The 17,343-nt window shown below is 39.6% G+C and overlaps 1 protein-coding gene across 2 annotated transcripts; it reads right to left on the bottom strand.

Moving 5' to 3' along the window:
* Nucleotides 1-1,112: 1,112 nt before the first annotated feature.
* Nucleotides 1,113-15,692, bottom strand: tmem245 (transmembrane protein 245). Of its 2 annotated transcripts, XM_078253020.1 has the most exons (17): nucleotides 15,029-15,692; nucleotides 13,294-13,411; nucleotides 12,531-12,626; nucleotides 11,777-11,884; nucleotides 11,351-11,554; nucleotides 11,095-11,264; nucleotides 6,109-6,213; nucleotides 5,932-6,014; nucleotides 5,743-5,833; nucleotides 5,528-5,626; nucleotides 5,307-5,438; nucleotides 4,866-4,988; nucleotides 4,063-4,208; nucleotides 3,846-3,946; nucleotides 3,566-3,740; nucleotides 2,641-2,835; nucleotides 1,113-2,553 (listed from the first exon to the last, which is right to left on the bottom strand). In XM_078253020.1, the coding sequence occupies exons 1-17, from the start codon at nucleotides 15,626-15,628 to the stop codon at nucleotides 2,523-2,525; spliced, it is 2,577 nt and encodes an 858-aa protein (XP_078109146.1). In that variant the 5' UTR covers nucleotides 15,629-15,692; the 3' UTR covers nucleotides 1,113-2,522. The 2 variants fall into 2 exon arrangements, with proteins under 2 accessions (XP_078109146.1, XP_078109147.1); XM_078253021.1 differs by lacking the exon at nucleotides 6,109-6,213.
* Between the last annotated feature and the right edge of the window lie 1,651 nt (nucleotides 15,693-17,343).

Below are 17,343 nucleotides of genomic sequence, written 5' to 3'. Positions count from 1 at the left end.
ATTTGACTTTTATAATTACACACTATACCTAAGACATCGTTATGACATTGTATAGGACATACGATAGTATGACTTTTTATGACCTACTATACTATGACTTTTTTTAATGACTTTTTACCTTTTCATGACATACTATACTATGACTTTATTTTCTTATGACAAACTATACCTAAGACATTTTTATGACTTTTTATGACACACTATACTTAGACTTTTTCAAGACTTTTTATGACACGCTATACTATGACTTTTTATTTGACTTTTATTATGACACACTATACCTAAGACATTTTTATGATATTTTATGACATACTATACTATGACTTTTTATGACCTACTATACTATGACTTTTTTTAATGACTTTTTACCTTTTCATGACATACTATACTATGACTTTTTATTTGACTTTTCTCATGACACTATACCTAAGAAATAGTTTTTATAGTTTTTTAGTTTTTTAGACATTTTATAGGACATACTATACTAGGACTTTTTAATGACATTTTTCTTTCACTTTTTTAATGGCTTTTGGCCTTTTCATGACATACTATACTAAGACATTTTATTTGACTTGCTTTATTAAAAACTACACCTAAATATTTTTTGACATTTTATATGAAATACTATACTATGACTTTTCATGACATACTATATTATGACAGTTTTTAGGTTTGTTTCATATCAAAATTTATGGAAGTGGTCTTTTAAAAAGGTATTACTTTTAACTTGAGGATTCCTACATATAATAAGTACTAAACTACCCAACAATATATACAGTATTTAAAATCAACTCAACCCACAACATTGAATTTACAGTTTTATGTTAATACATTATTATAATATAAAAAACACAGCCATTCATTGACTTAGATTTTAAATGAAGTACATTTACTTGACATTGTTTTATTGGTACTTTTGCTTGAATAAAAGAGCTTAACACACATTTGTACACATTGTATCATTGTACAATCAATGGATGGTCGGAGAAAATGTCACCTGTAGGTATAAGTGAATAAAAATAATCAGATTAACTGACAATGGAAATAATTATTAATTGCAGTCATAATTCCTAAAAAAAGCAAACTAGTAATAAGGCACTCAACAAAGCTACTGCAGTTTAAATTGTTTATTGTGTCAGTGAATATCTGGTAATTAAAAAACAGTACAAGCAACAGTACCAACTACAGTAATGTAGTAAAACAGTGAAAACGTTGCTAAACGCCTGTTCCAACCGAGAACACATCACAGCCCTCAAACAGCTAACATAGTAGCCATGTATGATCAATGTGTCACATTACATACACAATTCATCTGTACATCTCTTTGATTAAAGCTTCAAGTGATGTTAACTACTCCATACTCACTCAAGTGCTCTGACTGTGGGAGTGGATGAGGTCAGTAGAAAATATACAGACATTTCTAACAGATTTAAGGTGTGTGAGGTCAAAACTATGATGAAATCATGTGATGGGGATGACAGTCAGCAAACTCTAAAGTGCTCACAGAAATACTCAGTCAAACTTGTCAATATCAAGTTATTCTGAGTGTAAACATGCTTCAATACTGACATATCAGCTATGCATGCTTAAAATGAAAAGCTTGGTTGTATGTATTTGCACTCACAATGTGTAAAAAAAACAAAAAACAAGTTAAGCTTCAAATAAATTAAAATGTACAAACAGAATCGCTCAGTAATCCTCTGGTCTCGGATTCAGACCAAACTCCCTCAAAATCAGCATGTCTAATCGGATCCACTTAAGAACTTCCCATCAAAAAATCAGCGGAGGCATTTGCTGTGATTCAACCGCACATATACTAAAGAAGTAAAACAGTGGTAATGAAAGCTTGAACCTTTGTCAAAGCAGAGATCTAGAGTTGCAAACTCACAGCTGCTATCACTGAAACGTGAATGACACATTAAGTTAAACTAAAAAACAGTCAACAACTCCTCTTAAGCATTCACTACAAACTCTACTTGAGCCTCCATGAGGAGAGAGGTAAGGAGTCCAGTTACTTTACAACCACATACTAAGTCTGTAGCTTAAAAAAAACAGTGTGCAGGGTGGAAATCGGGGGCTTTGTAGATAAAATATATCATATTGTGATTCACCACAAACCGCACAGTAATTTTAGGCATTGTTAAACATTACATACAGTAATTGATTTAGGCACTGGGATTTCTGAGAGATGATGTGATTAGCATCAACGTCTCCACAATTCATAATCGTAATGCCTGATGTGACGCCATTGGTCCATGTTAGGGATCAGGATGAAAACTTGCATCTTTAAGTTTAGGGTTTTGAATGAGAGTGACAGGTGCCATGATGCTCAGAGAAACAGCTCTGGTATCTGACGGCATCATGGGTGACCAGCCGTTACACCGCCATCTCTTCTCGTTCCTGTAGAGCCAGGTGGCGTAGGGAGGAGCTTCAGGGAGTGGAGCGCTTCTCCCTGAGGAATCAGCCAATAGATAGCCAGGTGACATTCCACCGGGACACACCCTCTCACTCATTGGTCTTCTTCAGGACAGAGGCGTGGAGTCTGTGAAGGTCCTGAGAGTGACAAGCAATAATGGTTTGGTTGCATATTTCTGAAGATTTGATCAGCTCATTGAAAGCGTTGCAGATTTTTATCTTCACCTCATGGGGTGGAGCGGCCAGCTGGATTGCACCGGTGTCGGCGCTGCAGAGCTTGGGCTCATCAGCATAGCACTGTAGATGTTGGCTGCAACTACCAGGATGCAGAGGAGGATGGGCCCGATGATGGCGCCCTCCAAGCCCAGATAGTACGCTCCACCTGCCACCGCCAGACCTGTCAGATACGGGTGTCCACCCCTGAGACACGAGACAAAAAAACAGATCAACACAAAGAAATACCTAGAAAATTTATGAAATAAAAAAATAGAAATGCGTAGTGGATTTTTGTTTTACATATTTCACCTGACATATACGTAATGTAATGATGTGTATTGTACATGACTTAAAAAGTACAGCAAGCGTTTTTAGACTTCAATCACCTTAAAAAAAGTTGTCAATTGTTTTCTTTTTTACTATTTAACAATGTAGAACCCAGGCTATGAATGCAAAGTATGCTTTTGAAAACACTTAATAATGTAAATTATATGTTAATGAAATTTACAGGGCAATTTTACAATGTTTGTCTGTAGTCTGTTGCCCCTTACCTTAAGACTAATTCCAACTAGTCATTTTTGTGTCACCTAATCATAACCTAACATTAAACTAGTTAAGTCAAACCATGAAGGGCGGCTCTACAGGACACACTATTCAAAAGGGGAATAGACGTGGACACATGGCCAGGCTGCCAATAACAGCTGAGATGGAGCATTATTTGGCCCGCTGTCTGGTGTTGTTTTCATTAGGTCTATCTCAAACAGCTTTGCCCAAGGCAAATGGACACACTGTTTATAGCTAAAAAGAATGGTTTCCTTTTAAAGCCATATTTGGGTAGCAACCAGGCAGTTGGTTTGATGAAATGTGTTGGTCAAATGTGTCAACGCTACAAGGGGAAGCTCTAATAACACAAGCTGGTGTCACACATTCATACCCTGATATGTCAGAGTAGATAGCTGTATCTACAAAATATGTTGGGAGCAGATGGCAGATCAGCAGCAGCAGGGCCTTGGCGCCTTCGCCCTGCACCAACCACAGGTCGCATACCGCTGGCACCGCTGCCCAGTAGGTCCCCAGGAAAGGCACTGCACCCAGGATGGCAGCCAGAGCTTCAGGCCAAGAGAAAGGGATTCAAAGAGTGAGAAAACGCCGACTGTGGCTTGGCAGGTGCAGTTATAGTGACGTCACGATCTGCTGTGAACACGATGACTCACCAGAAGGAATGAAGACTATGTTGATGCCAAATATGGTGTGAGTTAGCCAAGTGTAGAGGCCATAGAAGCCAGCCATTTTCAGAGAGGCGTCAAACACTCCTCTTCAAAACAAACAACCACACACGGTCAAAAATGATCTCCGTTAGATAAATGTTTAGATTGTTTAAAAAATTTAGTTTGTGTGTGTGTGTGTATGTGTGTATGTGTGTGTGTCTACCTGATAGCCTCTTCTACAGACTGGCCTATGATATTTGAGGAGGCTCCAGGCTGGGAGAGGGGGGTCAGGCTGATCACCCATTTGACAGGTTTGTAGTATTCACCACTAGAGCTCAGCAGGTAGAAGAGAGTGGTCAGGAAAATCACCTGAAACAGCACAAATATGGGCAAATATGCAAATTCAGATGATTTAACGTGTACTTGTACGCTTGGAAAAAAAACAAAAAGGAACAGAGTCCCCTTGTACATGCGAATCCTCTACTTTACCACTAAAGCATGTCACACTAAGAATAGTCATGCCCTTCAGACATATCAAGCATCAAGATCTGTTGCAAATGCTTCCATGAAGGCCAGTCTGCAGAGGGTTTTTCTAATTTCTAGATCTCCAAGTGAGAATTAGGATGAAGGGATAAATAAAATGATTGGCTGCACTATCCAGACCAAGAATACATACGTTCTTTTTTTAAACAAATGCATACAGATGTATGTAATGGCAACCATTATAGGTCCCCCACCAACCACCAACCAACCAATAAGGTTGCTAAATGTTGGTGGACTGGGCAAACACCAGGGACAACAATGGGAATAGTATCATTCAATCACTGATAAAGGCTGATATGTCCATTACAAAAGAATAAAGATGCAGCAAATGTGAACTTCAAAAGACAATTTATTTTCTAAGTGCAAAGCAGTTTACCCTCAGTTGGAAATTTTGCTGGTGTTAACACAAATAATTAACCTCGTAAATAAATATCAATAACCCAAACCCATGTAATTTTGTGTTAGACAATTCAGTGTTCATACCAGGCTCAGGGCAAAGTTGAGCAGAGCCGTGCCGCTGTGGAACAAGACGGTGAGGAGAGTGGTCGTGGTGGAAATGAGGAGGCCGACATTTCTACTCATTACCACCCACAGAGACTCCATGATCTACAAAACCCCGAGGCAACAGTAAACATGTCATCCACAGGAAATCTGTACACCCCTTTGAGACACAGTTATAAACATGTCAATTATTTATAACCTGCAGTTATCGTAACGCCCACTGTAGACAAATCACGTTTTACTGATTCTCAGAAATATAATCTTTGACAACAAGGACAAACAAAGGATGTAACACCCCCTAGGCTTTAGTCAAACGTTATTCAACCAAGAGTTTTGCAAATGGACTGACAGATCTAACAAAGCAAAATATACGCAAATCATCTGCCTCATACAGAAGATGGTGTTAAACACACTCAAACTTACAGACAGCAGGGTCTCAATATTTTCCTGCAGAAAGGAGGCGACGTCCTTCCAGTCCAGGATGTCGCCTAGCCAGCTGTTCCCTCTCTGAACCACCATCTTCTGACCGCGGTGGCGTCCAGGGTGGGTCATGTTCTGGAAAATGCATGGAATATTTTGTGTATGATATTTTTAGAGGACAAATCTGTCCCCCAACATCAAGAAGTGAAATGGACTGGCCTGACCTTCACAAACCAGGAGTGGTACAGTCTGTCCCAGAGCTCCAAAACCTGTTTCTCAATCACAGCTGTGTTGTTCACCTTGTCTCCTAACATCTTATGGAGCTGCACAAAAGAAGAAAGATTCAATGCATAACAACTTACTAAAGTATTCGGTTTTCACTTCCATATTTTGAGTCAGAGATATCAGTGGAAAACATTTAGGCAATTATTATTCTTACCTTTTGTGTTATCCATTCTCTACCGTGTTGATAAACATTAGTAGCAGCTGAATTCAGAGCCTTCTGCACCACACGTGCCTCTGGAAGCAAACTAGAGGACATTGTGAGAAGAAAAGATGATGAGAAATTATTAACTCGAAACACAAAAGAAAAAAAGATAGAAATAAAAAAGAGAGTAAACTGTTATACTTGGCCCATTCTGGATGGTTAGACACAGTCTCGTTGATGAGGTTACTGGTTACGTCGATGATGTGAACACTTTCATGGTGAACCTAGAAAGATAAAAAAACAACGTTCAAGAGTCCACATCCAAGACGATGTCAGTGATTTGAAATGCGGTGAAGTAATTCAACAAGGAACAAAAACCATAGCGGTGAGTAGCAGAGCCATGAGCAGGGTCCCTGTGACCAGGAGGAAGATGATGAAGATGCTGATGATTTTATCTAGAGATCGCTCCAACCACACGACCATCTACGCACATAGAGAGGACACAGACCAGAAGAAATAGAAGAAAGGGGGGACACAGGGAGGTGACAGAATAGATACGAAGTCAGTACAATTCTGAAGAGGTTGAAAACATGCAGTGATCAGACACATAGAGAAACCTGTGTCCTTCCTATGTGAAGAAGACATTTTGGATCTGAAAGCTGCCCCCTTGGGCCCTGAGAAAAGCAAGGTAGTTGACTGAGTGAGCCAGGGTATCTGTACACATGCATGCACATATCCTTGCACTTTACATGGAAACATGCAAGTGACAAACTCAGGTTGTGTTATCTTTTGAATGCATGACTTTTCTGTCAGTATCTTTTATTTGAAAATTGTTACAAGCCCATCCATCAGTCTTTCAAAGTTCCTTCTGTTGAAATGTGCTGAAATTCTTAACTCAGGTTTCTCAATGCTCAAAAACTGCACCAACAGTCATCTTATCTCCATCTATATGTGTGTGTTAATGCCACACAAGTCATGTGTTAAAATCAAGTTACTGGAGTGGATGGCTAGTTACTGTTAGTGGACACCTCTCTCCCATAAGGCCATGTCCTAATGTTTGTCATTATATTGATGATGAAATGATATGGCAGTAAAAGTCCCACTGCATTTTAGCTAAACTATGCGATACAGTCTTAAAGTCCAGAATAAACAGTAGGGCTGGGCGATATGGAGAAAATCAAATATGATATTTTTGACCAAATACCTCGATATTGATACCACAACGTTATTGTAGTGTTGACCATTTGGTGCGTTCACAAAATATTTACACAATGAGATTTTTGATAAATAATCATCAGTAATGTGGATATAACGACTAAGTTGGTAAAGGCAAATAATAGAATAGTTACAACAGTCAAGTAAGACTAAAAAAAACTACACTTATGCCATATTACGATATCCAAAATCTGAGACGATATCTGGTCTCATATCACGATATCGATATAATATTGATATATTGCCCAGCTCTAATAAACAGTTTAATATTCTAGATGAATGTTGAACTTTTTTCTTATCGTCCATAAGAATGAAGCTTTACTTTACATAAGATAGTTGGCAGGCTGACTGATGTGGATTAAATTCAGAACAACAACAACAACAAAATGGAAACACCACATCAGCAAGGACTTATTCTTGATTTTAAAATCAGGCAATTCAACTGATAAATTAGTACAGTATGTTGATCACCAATTAGCAAAAAATGGCAACTCAAAACCACTAATGACACTTTGAAAAGGCCACACAGTCAGTCCTGTTTTTACAAACAACACATTTATTAATGTAGAAACAGACCTTAAAAATAAAAAATACATAATCAACATTACAAACGATGTATTCAGAAATCTCAACATTGCACCAACTCCTCTGTGACATTGTTGTCTCAACAAAAACAGGACATTATATGCTTCATGAATTGGCATTTGTGTTTTCAAAGCTAATGTACGACAACAAACATCCTAGTGTAGGGGCACAACCCGTAGACAAAAAAGGTTAGTGCAGTCTGATAAGTCACCGTTCACCATGTTTCCTGCACCTAAATCAGTTTATGTTTTAAGAGAAACCTGAGAAACCCAGTGGACACCTGGCTGTTTCTGAACAGCTTCTATCTTGTAAAAGTCAACAGGTCTCATACCTACAACAAATGCATTGCGTTAACACTTTTGTTATGCTATTAAGACTTCTTATATTACCATTCAACATGGGTTTCATGTCAAAAACCTGCCATGACCATGCCAGGATTCAAGATCTAAACTTAATTGAACTTTTAAAGAATAGTAAGGGACTGTTCGGTATTTATGGAATGGACCACCGGAGGAAAATAGGGGAGGATCATGTCTTTTGATTCTTTGTTGAGGGGAGGGTCACCCAAACATTTTTAGTCTAGGAGGGGGGGTCACCCAACTTTTGTATTCATTAAAAAAGCAACATTTCAAAGTGGCTTGTTTGGTGCATATTTTTTCATGTAGATCTTAGTCTCTGCCCTCCTTCGCTACCAGATGGGTCTGACCCATGAGTTTGCTGGGGGGCAGAGGGAGCACTGCCCCATGGTGGCTGAAACGGGTAATTGCATCGTTTAAAAAATTAGTGGAATAATTAATTATATTTGGCATGACCAGATATTTTATAAATATCTTAAATAACACAAAACAACTAAATGGTGGTAGATAATAAATCAGATTTCATATACTGCTTTAGTAAAAAAAATATTACCTGGCTGACGATGGGAGCAGCAGGACGCAAAAAACGAAAGTTACTGTTGCACTAGTCTGGACATCTTGCCGTGCCAACGTTGCAATAAAGGTTTCCTAAATGCCATGTATATACATGTGATGTCAGCTTACTAATTGATTGCGGGTTTTGTGTAGATTTGGACTTGTATACGTTTATTCCACTTTGTTTAAACGGCAAAGTGGAGAGGCCTCGTACACCTGTTTGGAGCTGGCTGGTGAATGTGACGATCGTATAGGCCTTGCTGGATACACCGTGTCATTTACCTTTTTGTGGATCTACTCATCGCTGTGGATTACTTTTTTTTCCGTGTCATTGGATTACGCCAAAATACGGATCTTTTTTCTCAAGGTGTCTTAACATATGGTGTGACTGCGCTTCATTTCTGCGTTTAGAGAGGCATCTCAACAGACTGTAGGTCCAACACTGATTGTTCACTGTTACATTTTAGTTGAATTTAAGTGTTGGGGCATTCCGCCACAGTCTGTTTATTGCGTTCCAAGACAGCCGTGCCGCGATTGGATTTCATAAGGGCGAATTGTTAAATTGTTACAATGTAATTTAAAATCTGCTTTAAAAATAAACATATGTTTTGGAATATAATGTTCAGCTTCGGCAGCTTTACCTATGTGCTAAAATATACAATGACTGAGGAAGCCTAGTGACGAGTCCATAGCAACCAGTGTTGAATTGATTATTTCCCAGTGTTTTTTGCTGAATGGTCTCAATGTTTTATTGTTTTATTTCATGTATGTCATGGCTGTAAAAAATCAAATGGCATCTGTACATCTTTGTTAAGCGCAAACTAGCACATAAGGGGAGGGTCATGCCTCTTTTTCAAATCATTTTGCAGGGTCATAGAAAAATTATTACTGGCGAGGGGAGGGTCAAGTCTTTTTAGCCTAAAGGTCCCAAAACTCCTCCGGTGGCCCCTTAAATAAATAACGAACAGTCCCTAACGGTATTTTTCTATACTCTCCTATTGTCAATACATTTGAATGAAAAGACCAAAATAAACAACATTTTAGTCCATCTCTCAATACATAACACACAGGCAACAATTTATTGTTGGTTTAGTTCTATTTATGGGATTTGTTCTTTTATTCCTAAAACACAACCTTTGTCCCTAAAAACTGGAGCGTCAAATATGTATGCTACAACATACAGTTAAAGCCTCATAAAAAAACACCATAAAGAGACGTAAAACTCTTCTAAAGAGGTCAAAGTTGGCCCAAGTTGGTTTTTATTTAGTGCTTAATGTTGACAAACTATTAGGTGTTTCCATTGTTTTGTTCATCCCTAGCCCCATTCCCACCCATAAAAGCTCCTGAAGCGTAACCACATCTCTCCAAGGCTTCCATGAAAGTCTTTCTCCTACACCTCTATAAAAACATAGTTAACATCAAGTTTATCAGCCAACATTTATTCAGAAACACTGCCTTCTCCTCCCACTCAGCTCTGCTCTGTCTACATCAGCCATCTCTCCATGCAGCTCATACACTCTCAAGCCAAACCTGCCAGTTAGATCGCAGCAGGGAAGGTACAGACGAGGCAGAGGGACCAAGGAGTCACACCTCCCCGACCGTAGCTTCCTGTAACAATATAAGCAGGAAGCAGGAAAGCAGCGAGAGGATGGACATGTAGAAAGGATGTCAGGGTAATGACGGTGAATGGGTAAAGCGCCAGTCCAAGCGTGAGCTAACGCCTTCTCACACACACCCACACATATACAGTATACGGGTTATTATCTTTCTTCTCTCGCTTTCTCTCATGCACACTCTTTCTGTCAGTCTCTCTTTCTCTCAGCATTCTGCTCCTCCAAATCATTACCTGCTTGTTAAGCCAATGCCAGAGCTTGGGGAGGAGAAAAAGAGACATTGGGAAGATTATTTTTGGAAAGATCCTGTGCAGCAGTCATCACATGTACCCGTGTGACAAGAACACATCCTCTTTGGGTACAGGTAGTGAGGGATCAGGAAGTGTAGCGTGGCAGGCAGGATTTGACTACAGTGGACTAGCTATACAGTGGGATGCAAATCATTGTGATTATAAACACACAACATTACTACATCCCAAAAACCTCAGGAGAAAGACATCTTTAAGTGTAAAAAGTGTCAGTTGTCGCCTTATAAAATTGTTATGGCAAACAACTGCCTACTTATACATCCATTACACACGGAGCAACATGATCATTTATTTGGAGTCTTGTTTGTGTTCAAAGTCCAATATTCTTACTCTCTTTTAGCTTGTTTTTTGGAAATACCGTAATCTCTAGCTGCTAAATGATCCACTAGGTTTACCAGTTAGTTGCTAACTTTGTCTATCTGCCATTTAGTGCCGAGCAGGTAGTGTACAATCGGTTTATCAGAACCTTTTTTTGAAGAAAAAAAAGCCGCCTGCTGTGTCTCTGCATAAGCGTCTCATAGACCTAATAAAGTTCGGTAGAACTGAGAGGAACTGCTGAGTCCGGTGATAATTCGGACATTGATGAATATACTACATAAACAACACTAAAAACACGTACCGGTGTAACAGATAATGTTTGCGTGCCAGGATGAAAATGTGTGAAATCAAAGAAAGAGGAAATAAGGAAAGCGCCTGCACCTGCGGCATCTGGAGATCGGTCGGAGACGTTACCTTGGTGTCGACGCGCAGCAGGAACTGAGCCAAGCCTTTGATTGGTCCGGGCAGTAGGGCTTCCTCTCGCTCCCGTCCATGCTTCTCCAGCACCACCCACCATGAGATGAGAGTCCGTTCTGCAAAGCCCTTCAGGCCAAAGTGGACCACCAGCTTCTTCAGCACCCACACTAAAGTATGAATGCAACAATAGTCTGAGTACAGTAGATCTGAGACGACACATGTGAAAGGGAGTGTGCATGCATGTGTGTGTTACCAGCCACAGGAATAGGCAGCAGTTGTAGGATCCAGAGGTTGAGCCAGACTTGAACCAGTACAATGGCCCAGACCAGTAGAATAAAGTAGATATCACTGGCTCTATGGGAGCTTTTCTCTCTCTGGAAGAGGCCGCCTGGTAATGAACGAGAGCCCCGAGGGAGACCTGGAGTGGAGGGTAGGGGGCCCTCAGAATGCACACCATCTTGGAGGAGATGAGGGAGAGCGCACAGAGGAAGCATAGAAAAGGATGAGAAAGAGAGAACAAAGTGGTGCAAACTACAAATGGGGAAGCCAAAGGAGAAGTGTCTTAAGCTGTTCCTAATTAATTGTGTAATTAAGTTCCACTAATTGCTGCTAGAAGATGGGCCAGAAAAATGTTTAATGTGTCGAATAAAACAACAGAGTTGAAAGTGAGCTCTCTTACCTGTGGTAGAGTTTTTACTAGGCTCAGTTTTCATCTGAAGGTTGCTACAGGAGATTGCCATGTAAATAGTGTTAGCAGCAAATGACAACACCTGCCCTGACAGCTCTCCTGGGGAGATGAAGAGAGACAGAAAATAACAGTCACACTGCAGAGCAAAAAGCTGTGTTTGTGTGTTGACCCACATGGTCTAATGGTCCAAACTGTGCACCTCAAGTAGCTTATGGTTTACGTAAAGCTATTGAATAACTTAATCTAAGTGCTAGCTGAGCTTGAGGACCAGAGAAGACAAATTATTATAACAATTATAAAAACTATTATGGTCAACAAGATTCTTTCCTAAGGCAGTTCATCAAAGTTAATCATAAGCTGATTTGACCCCCTCGACTTTAAAAGCGATAGTTTGACATTTTGGGAACTTGTTTGCTTTATTGCTGAAAGTTAGATCAGAAGATTGATCCCCCTCTCATGACTGTACTATAAATATGAAGCTACAGCCAGCAGCCAGTTAGCTTAGCATGAAGACTGTAAACAGGGGGAAACAGCTAGCCTAGCTATGTCCAAAGGTAATGAAATATACCTACTGTACCAGCACCTCTAAAGTTCATAAATTAACATGTTATATCTCTATTGTTTGATTCATACATTTACCCAGTACTCTTTTATACCATATTTACAGTATTAATGCCCAGTTGACAGGGAGCAGAGGCTTCTTACTGTGGTAAATGTGAATGTGTGTGTGTCCATAAATCTTCACCTCTGCCAGGGACAGGTGGCTTCTCCTGGGAGCCCACAATGACGAGTGTAACCACAACCACAAATATGGGCACTCTCCACGAGCCGGTCAGAGACACTAAAACCAGAAACAGAAATCAGGCTGGTAACGGCAGATTTTCTCGCTATTTTGGAGAAACATGTTGCTGCATATGTTTTTCTATTACTGGTTATTTCTTGGCAAAATGTTGACCTCGGGTGCATTACTGCTGAAACATATGTATTTTTGTGTAATGAACTTATAAAAATACATGAGGCTGTAATAATTACTGATACTATTGATAATTTTAGCCAATCCTATGGTAACAATTTTATTAAAGGCACATGCCAAACAGAACATTTTCTCAGATTTGCCCAGTCATGTGAAAACCCTACTTGCTCTCCTATTGAGCAGAACTTCTTCTTAATAGCTCTCAGTCACTTTTAACATTTCACGCCAGAAGGTCAACACCTCTTTACGGCACCCCTTAAGGGTGCTAAAAATACTGGAGACTTCCTCATCTTACTTTGTAACTCTGCATGGGTTCTGTCTGATACTAAAAAACAACTTCACTCCCTTGACTTTGGAAAAACACAGTGTTTAAATTTATTTTCTGAAGCCTGCTTCAAGCTGCCTGTTACCTGCCAAGTAGGCAAAACTTCAAGAAACCTTCCCAGGGGTAAAGAGGGAGATTGAATACAAGTATGGAATAACAACAAACATGTTTGAACAGACTCTGCAGGCTTTCCCTCTTTCCCACACTCACCAATGTAGAAGAGCAGGATAGCCCAGACAGGAAGAGCCAGGGCCCTCAGGTAGTGCTCAGTGTGGGGACCCCACTTGAAACAAACCGCCAACAAGTAGCCAACCACCACAGTGCACACCTGAGAGGAAAAAAAAGAGGCAGAGTGGCAAAACAATTAAAACTGAGGAGATGTTATGGGGTACAATCACATAAATGAGGTACGAGGGATTTTACCCAGTGTGGGATCAATAAAGTCTCTCTTATCTTATCCTATAAATGTTGTACATTGTGCTCTGTCGATGCTAGCTACTATCTCAATATTTTCCTAATCTTTTTCCTAAACTGTTTCACATTTCAAAAACATTTGAAGACCTTGAAGTTATCAGACTACTTTCTGTATTTCCCAGACTTCTGTTAACCAACAGACAATAATCTGCTGTTCGGCAGGAAAAGCATGAAATACGATGCTCCATCAGTAATAATCAGGAAGGTCTTAGCTGGTTCCACTCCACACAAAGACATCTTTTGTTTAATTGAATATAGTGTGTGATCCGTCCTATTTTTGGACAAGGGCTCTGTGTCAGTCTACCTCTGCATTTAGAGAAAGGACAGGCTGTCTGAGGAGGAACATTTAATACAATTAGTATCTAGTCAAAGCGTAGCTGGGCTCAGGCCCCTGCAGCTGTTTTGGAATAATAAGGTATTGATCGATCAGACACTAAAACTGCAGGAAATCTGATTAGCTAAGATACAAGTTTAGGTATATGTTCTAAGAAAAATAGGTTAATGGAATAACCCAGATGCATTCAAGGAAATGCAATTCAAACAATTTGCAGCGATTTGTCATTCTGCAATGCTTTTAATTCAGCCCGATTATTGATACTGATTATCATTCATTTATGGGGTTATGTTGGGATAATATCATATTGTGTCATCCTTTAACAACGTAACTTATACACATTAATGAATGTGAGTTCATTTGAATTAAACTAGGAAAATTAGTACTCCACACATTATTTTCTCAATTAATCAATGAATCATTTGGTCTATAAAATGTCAGATCATAGTGAAAATTGCCAATCACAATATTCAAAATAATTTACTATCATAGAAAACTCACAGCTATTTACACTGGACACTTTTACCTGGAAACTGAAGAACCTCCTACTGAACCAATCTGTACACTATGTCCTGTCGTTTGTTGTTGTCCATCAGTGTAAGGGTGTTTTGTGTTTTTTGTATGAATCCTGGCTGCAAACCAATTTCCCTGTAAGGTACAATAAAGATAATTTGAACTTTGGAGAAGCTGGAACTAGTGAACTTTGAGCATTTTCACTTGAAAAAGAAAAAAAGACCTAAATGACAAATCGAGCATCAAACTTGTTGTGGATTATTTTTTTGTCTATCACCTAATCAAATTAGTTGTTTTAGCTCTGTGTTTAACTTCTTGTTTTACATTTCTGAATTTTGCATCTAACATTGGACTACATCTAATGAACTGCACCAATTTCAGAATCGTATAGGGTGATTTTGCATACATGTTCCAGGCAGTAACATAATTAATATTGGAAAAAGTATTCCTATTAATATTGTGATATAAATTTCAAATATATTGCCCAGCTTCACTCTGTATGCAGCCTGTTGATGAGGATCCAGTTGATAGAGCTGACCTCACCCACAGTAGCATCCACAGAGGGTCTTTTGTCATCATTTCAGGGGGGATGTAGTTTCCAGTTGCCACTGTCCATTAACTCACCCACACAGTGTTGAAATAGTCCAGCGCTGCCCCGATGATCCAACAGATGTGCCCGAGGATCACCTGCATGCCGATGACGCTCCAGAAAAGGTAGAGGAAGTAGACAAGCGGCGCCCCGGCCCCGATCACCAGCAGCACTGTGAGCCTCTCCAGCACCAGCCTGCCCATCGCCTCTACCCCGTAGTTCACACACCACACAGGGATAAGCAGGGTCCCCACCACGATGGGCGTCCCGGTTTCCTGCAGGCCGCTTAGCCACGAGCGGCCGAGCCGAGCTAGGGAGTACTTGAAGGGGTGGAGGAAGGTCCCGCAGAGCACTGCCCAAAGCAGCGGGCGGAGGAAGGCCTCCAGAATGAAGTACACCAGGACAGTAGCTCCGCAGCATATAGCCACAAAGATCATAGCCCCCGTGTTGTAGAAGGCCTGTTTGATGTTTTTATCAAACTTCAAAGAGGACGGCTGGGTTAGCAGCTGGCTCACCATCCCGACAGCCGGCTGAACACTTTCGGAGAAAAAGACAGAGTGAGGCCGCCCAGTGAAAGGGCTCTCCTGGGGAGAGACGGAGGCAGGCTCCGGCGCCGAGTCCTCCTCGTCTGCCATGTTCCCCGATTCCGCCTCGGTCGGTCCACCCGAGAGATCCACCGCGTGAGGGAGGAAAACATGTGACGTAGCACTAACGAAATGCCAAAGGGCACCATGGGCAATGAAGTGAAGGCGAGAAAAAAACTTTTCCGGTGTTTTTTAATAGTATTTTTTATATATATTTTCTCAGTTTTCTTTCATTTTGTTGTTTTGTTTATTGTTGAATTAGTTATTTACTTCTATCATTATTTATAATATTAACAATAATAATAATAAACATTTGATCTACGTAAACAAATACGTTTTTTGTTTTACTTTTAAGGTGTGGTGCTTGCATAATGTATTGTAAGTCTATTATTTTAAAACTATTAACTTATATTTGACTTAACTTGACTATTTAATTAATAAAAATGTTCTGAATGAATTCCAATCTGGTTTTAGGAAACAACATAGTACAATAACAGCTGTTTCAAGAGTTGTAAATGGTCTGGTCAAAATCTTAGACAATAAACAGCACTGTGCAGCACTGTTTATTGATTTGTCAAAAGCTTTTGACACAGTGGACCATAAAATACTTCTTCAAAGACTCACCTCTATTGGACTATCAGAACATGCAGTGGGATGGTTCAACAGTTATCTATCAGGGAGAACACAATGTGTGCAAGTAGATGGTTTCACTTCTGCCTCCCTAAATATTTCAAAAGGGGTGCCTAAAGGCTCAATCCTTGGGCCGCTTCTTTTTAGCATTTATATAAATCAAACAATCACAAATTTACATTCTGCTTTTAACATCTTGCAACATAATTTGGCTACTTTAAAATTGGTTCTAAACTCTAAAAAAAACTAAAGTCATGACTTTCACTAAGGGAAAATCATCTAAAAACAATGTCCCAACCATTTGTACACTTTCAGGTACAGAAATCGAAGAAGTGTCACATTACAAATACTTGGGCATTATTATTGATCAATCACTGTCTTTTACATTGCATGTCCAAGGTTTGGTTAAACTGAAGTTGAAGTTAGGTTTTTTTCTTTAGAATCAAGTCCTGTTTATCCTTTGAAGCAAAAAAAACAACTTGTAAATGCAACTTTCTCGTCTGTTTTGGACTATGGTGACATTTTATATATGTATTCAACCTCCCAGTGTCTTCATGCTTTGGACACGGTGTTTCATGGAGCCTTAAGATTCATCACATAAAATCTCATACTCATCACTGTTTGCTGTACTCTCGGGTCAAGTGGTTCTCCCTCTCAATCAGGCGTTGGATGCACTGGCATCTTTTTATTTATAAAGCAGTATTAGGACTACTTCCTCCTTATCTGAACGCTTACATCCTCCCGAGGTCTGCAGGGACATATCACTTGCGTTCACAGGATCTGTTTTTATTGTCAGTCCCTAAAGCCCACATTGACTTTGGTAAAAAGGCTTTTAATTTTGCAGCACCATCTGCATGGAATCAGCTTCAGAATGAACTACAGTTGAAGGAGTTGGTCTCTTTTTATTCTTTTAAAGGCTTTTTAAAGGATCTTGCAGAAAGGCAGTCTGTCTGTCATTGTTTTTAAATTGATTTAGGACCCAGATTTTTCTTTATGATGACATTGTTGTTTGAATATGATGAGTGAAAGTGTGTCTATGTTTTTACTTGTTATTGTCTTTGTATTTATTTGAAACCACGCTGCTGCCACTTGCCAGGACACTCTTGTAAAAGAGATTTGTAATCTCAAGGAGTTTT

Source organism: Sander vitreus, chromosome 6 (assembly GCF_031162955.1).
Source record: "Sander vitreus isolate 19-12246 chromosome 6, sanVit1, whole genome shotgun sequence".
NCBI lineage: Eukaryota > Metazoa > Chordata > Actinopteri > Perciformes > Percidae > Sander > Sander vitreus.
The sequence above is the reverse complement of the archived record's forward strand: the minus strand, read 5'-3'. Positions and strand labels throughout refer to the sequence as shown.

Coding starts and splice junctions, on each gene's coding strand:
- tmem245 (XM_078253020.1), bottom strand. CDS start 15,628: ATGGCAGACGAGGAGGACTCGGCGCCGGAGCCTGCCTCCGTCTCTCCC. Junction 12,627..13,293: donor TATCCTGCTCTTCTACATTG/GTGAGTGTGGGA, acceptor TTCTGGTTTTAG/TGTCTCTGACCGGCTCGTGG. Junction 2,836..3,565: donor ATCTACTCTGACATATCAGG/GTATGAATGTGT, acceptor CTCGTGTCTCAG/GGGTGGACACCCGTATCTGA.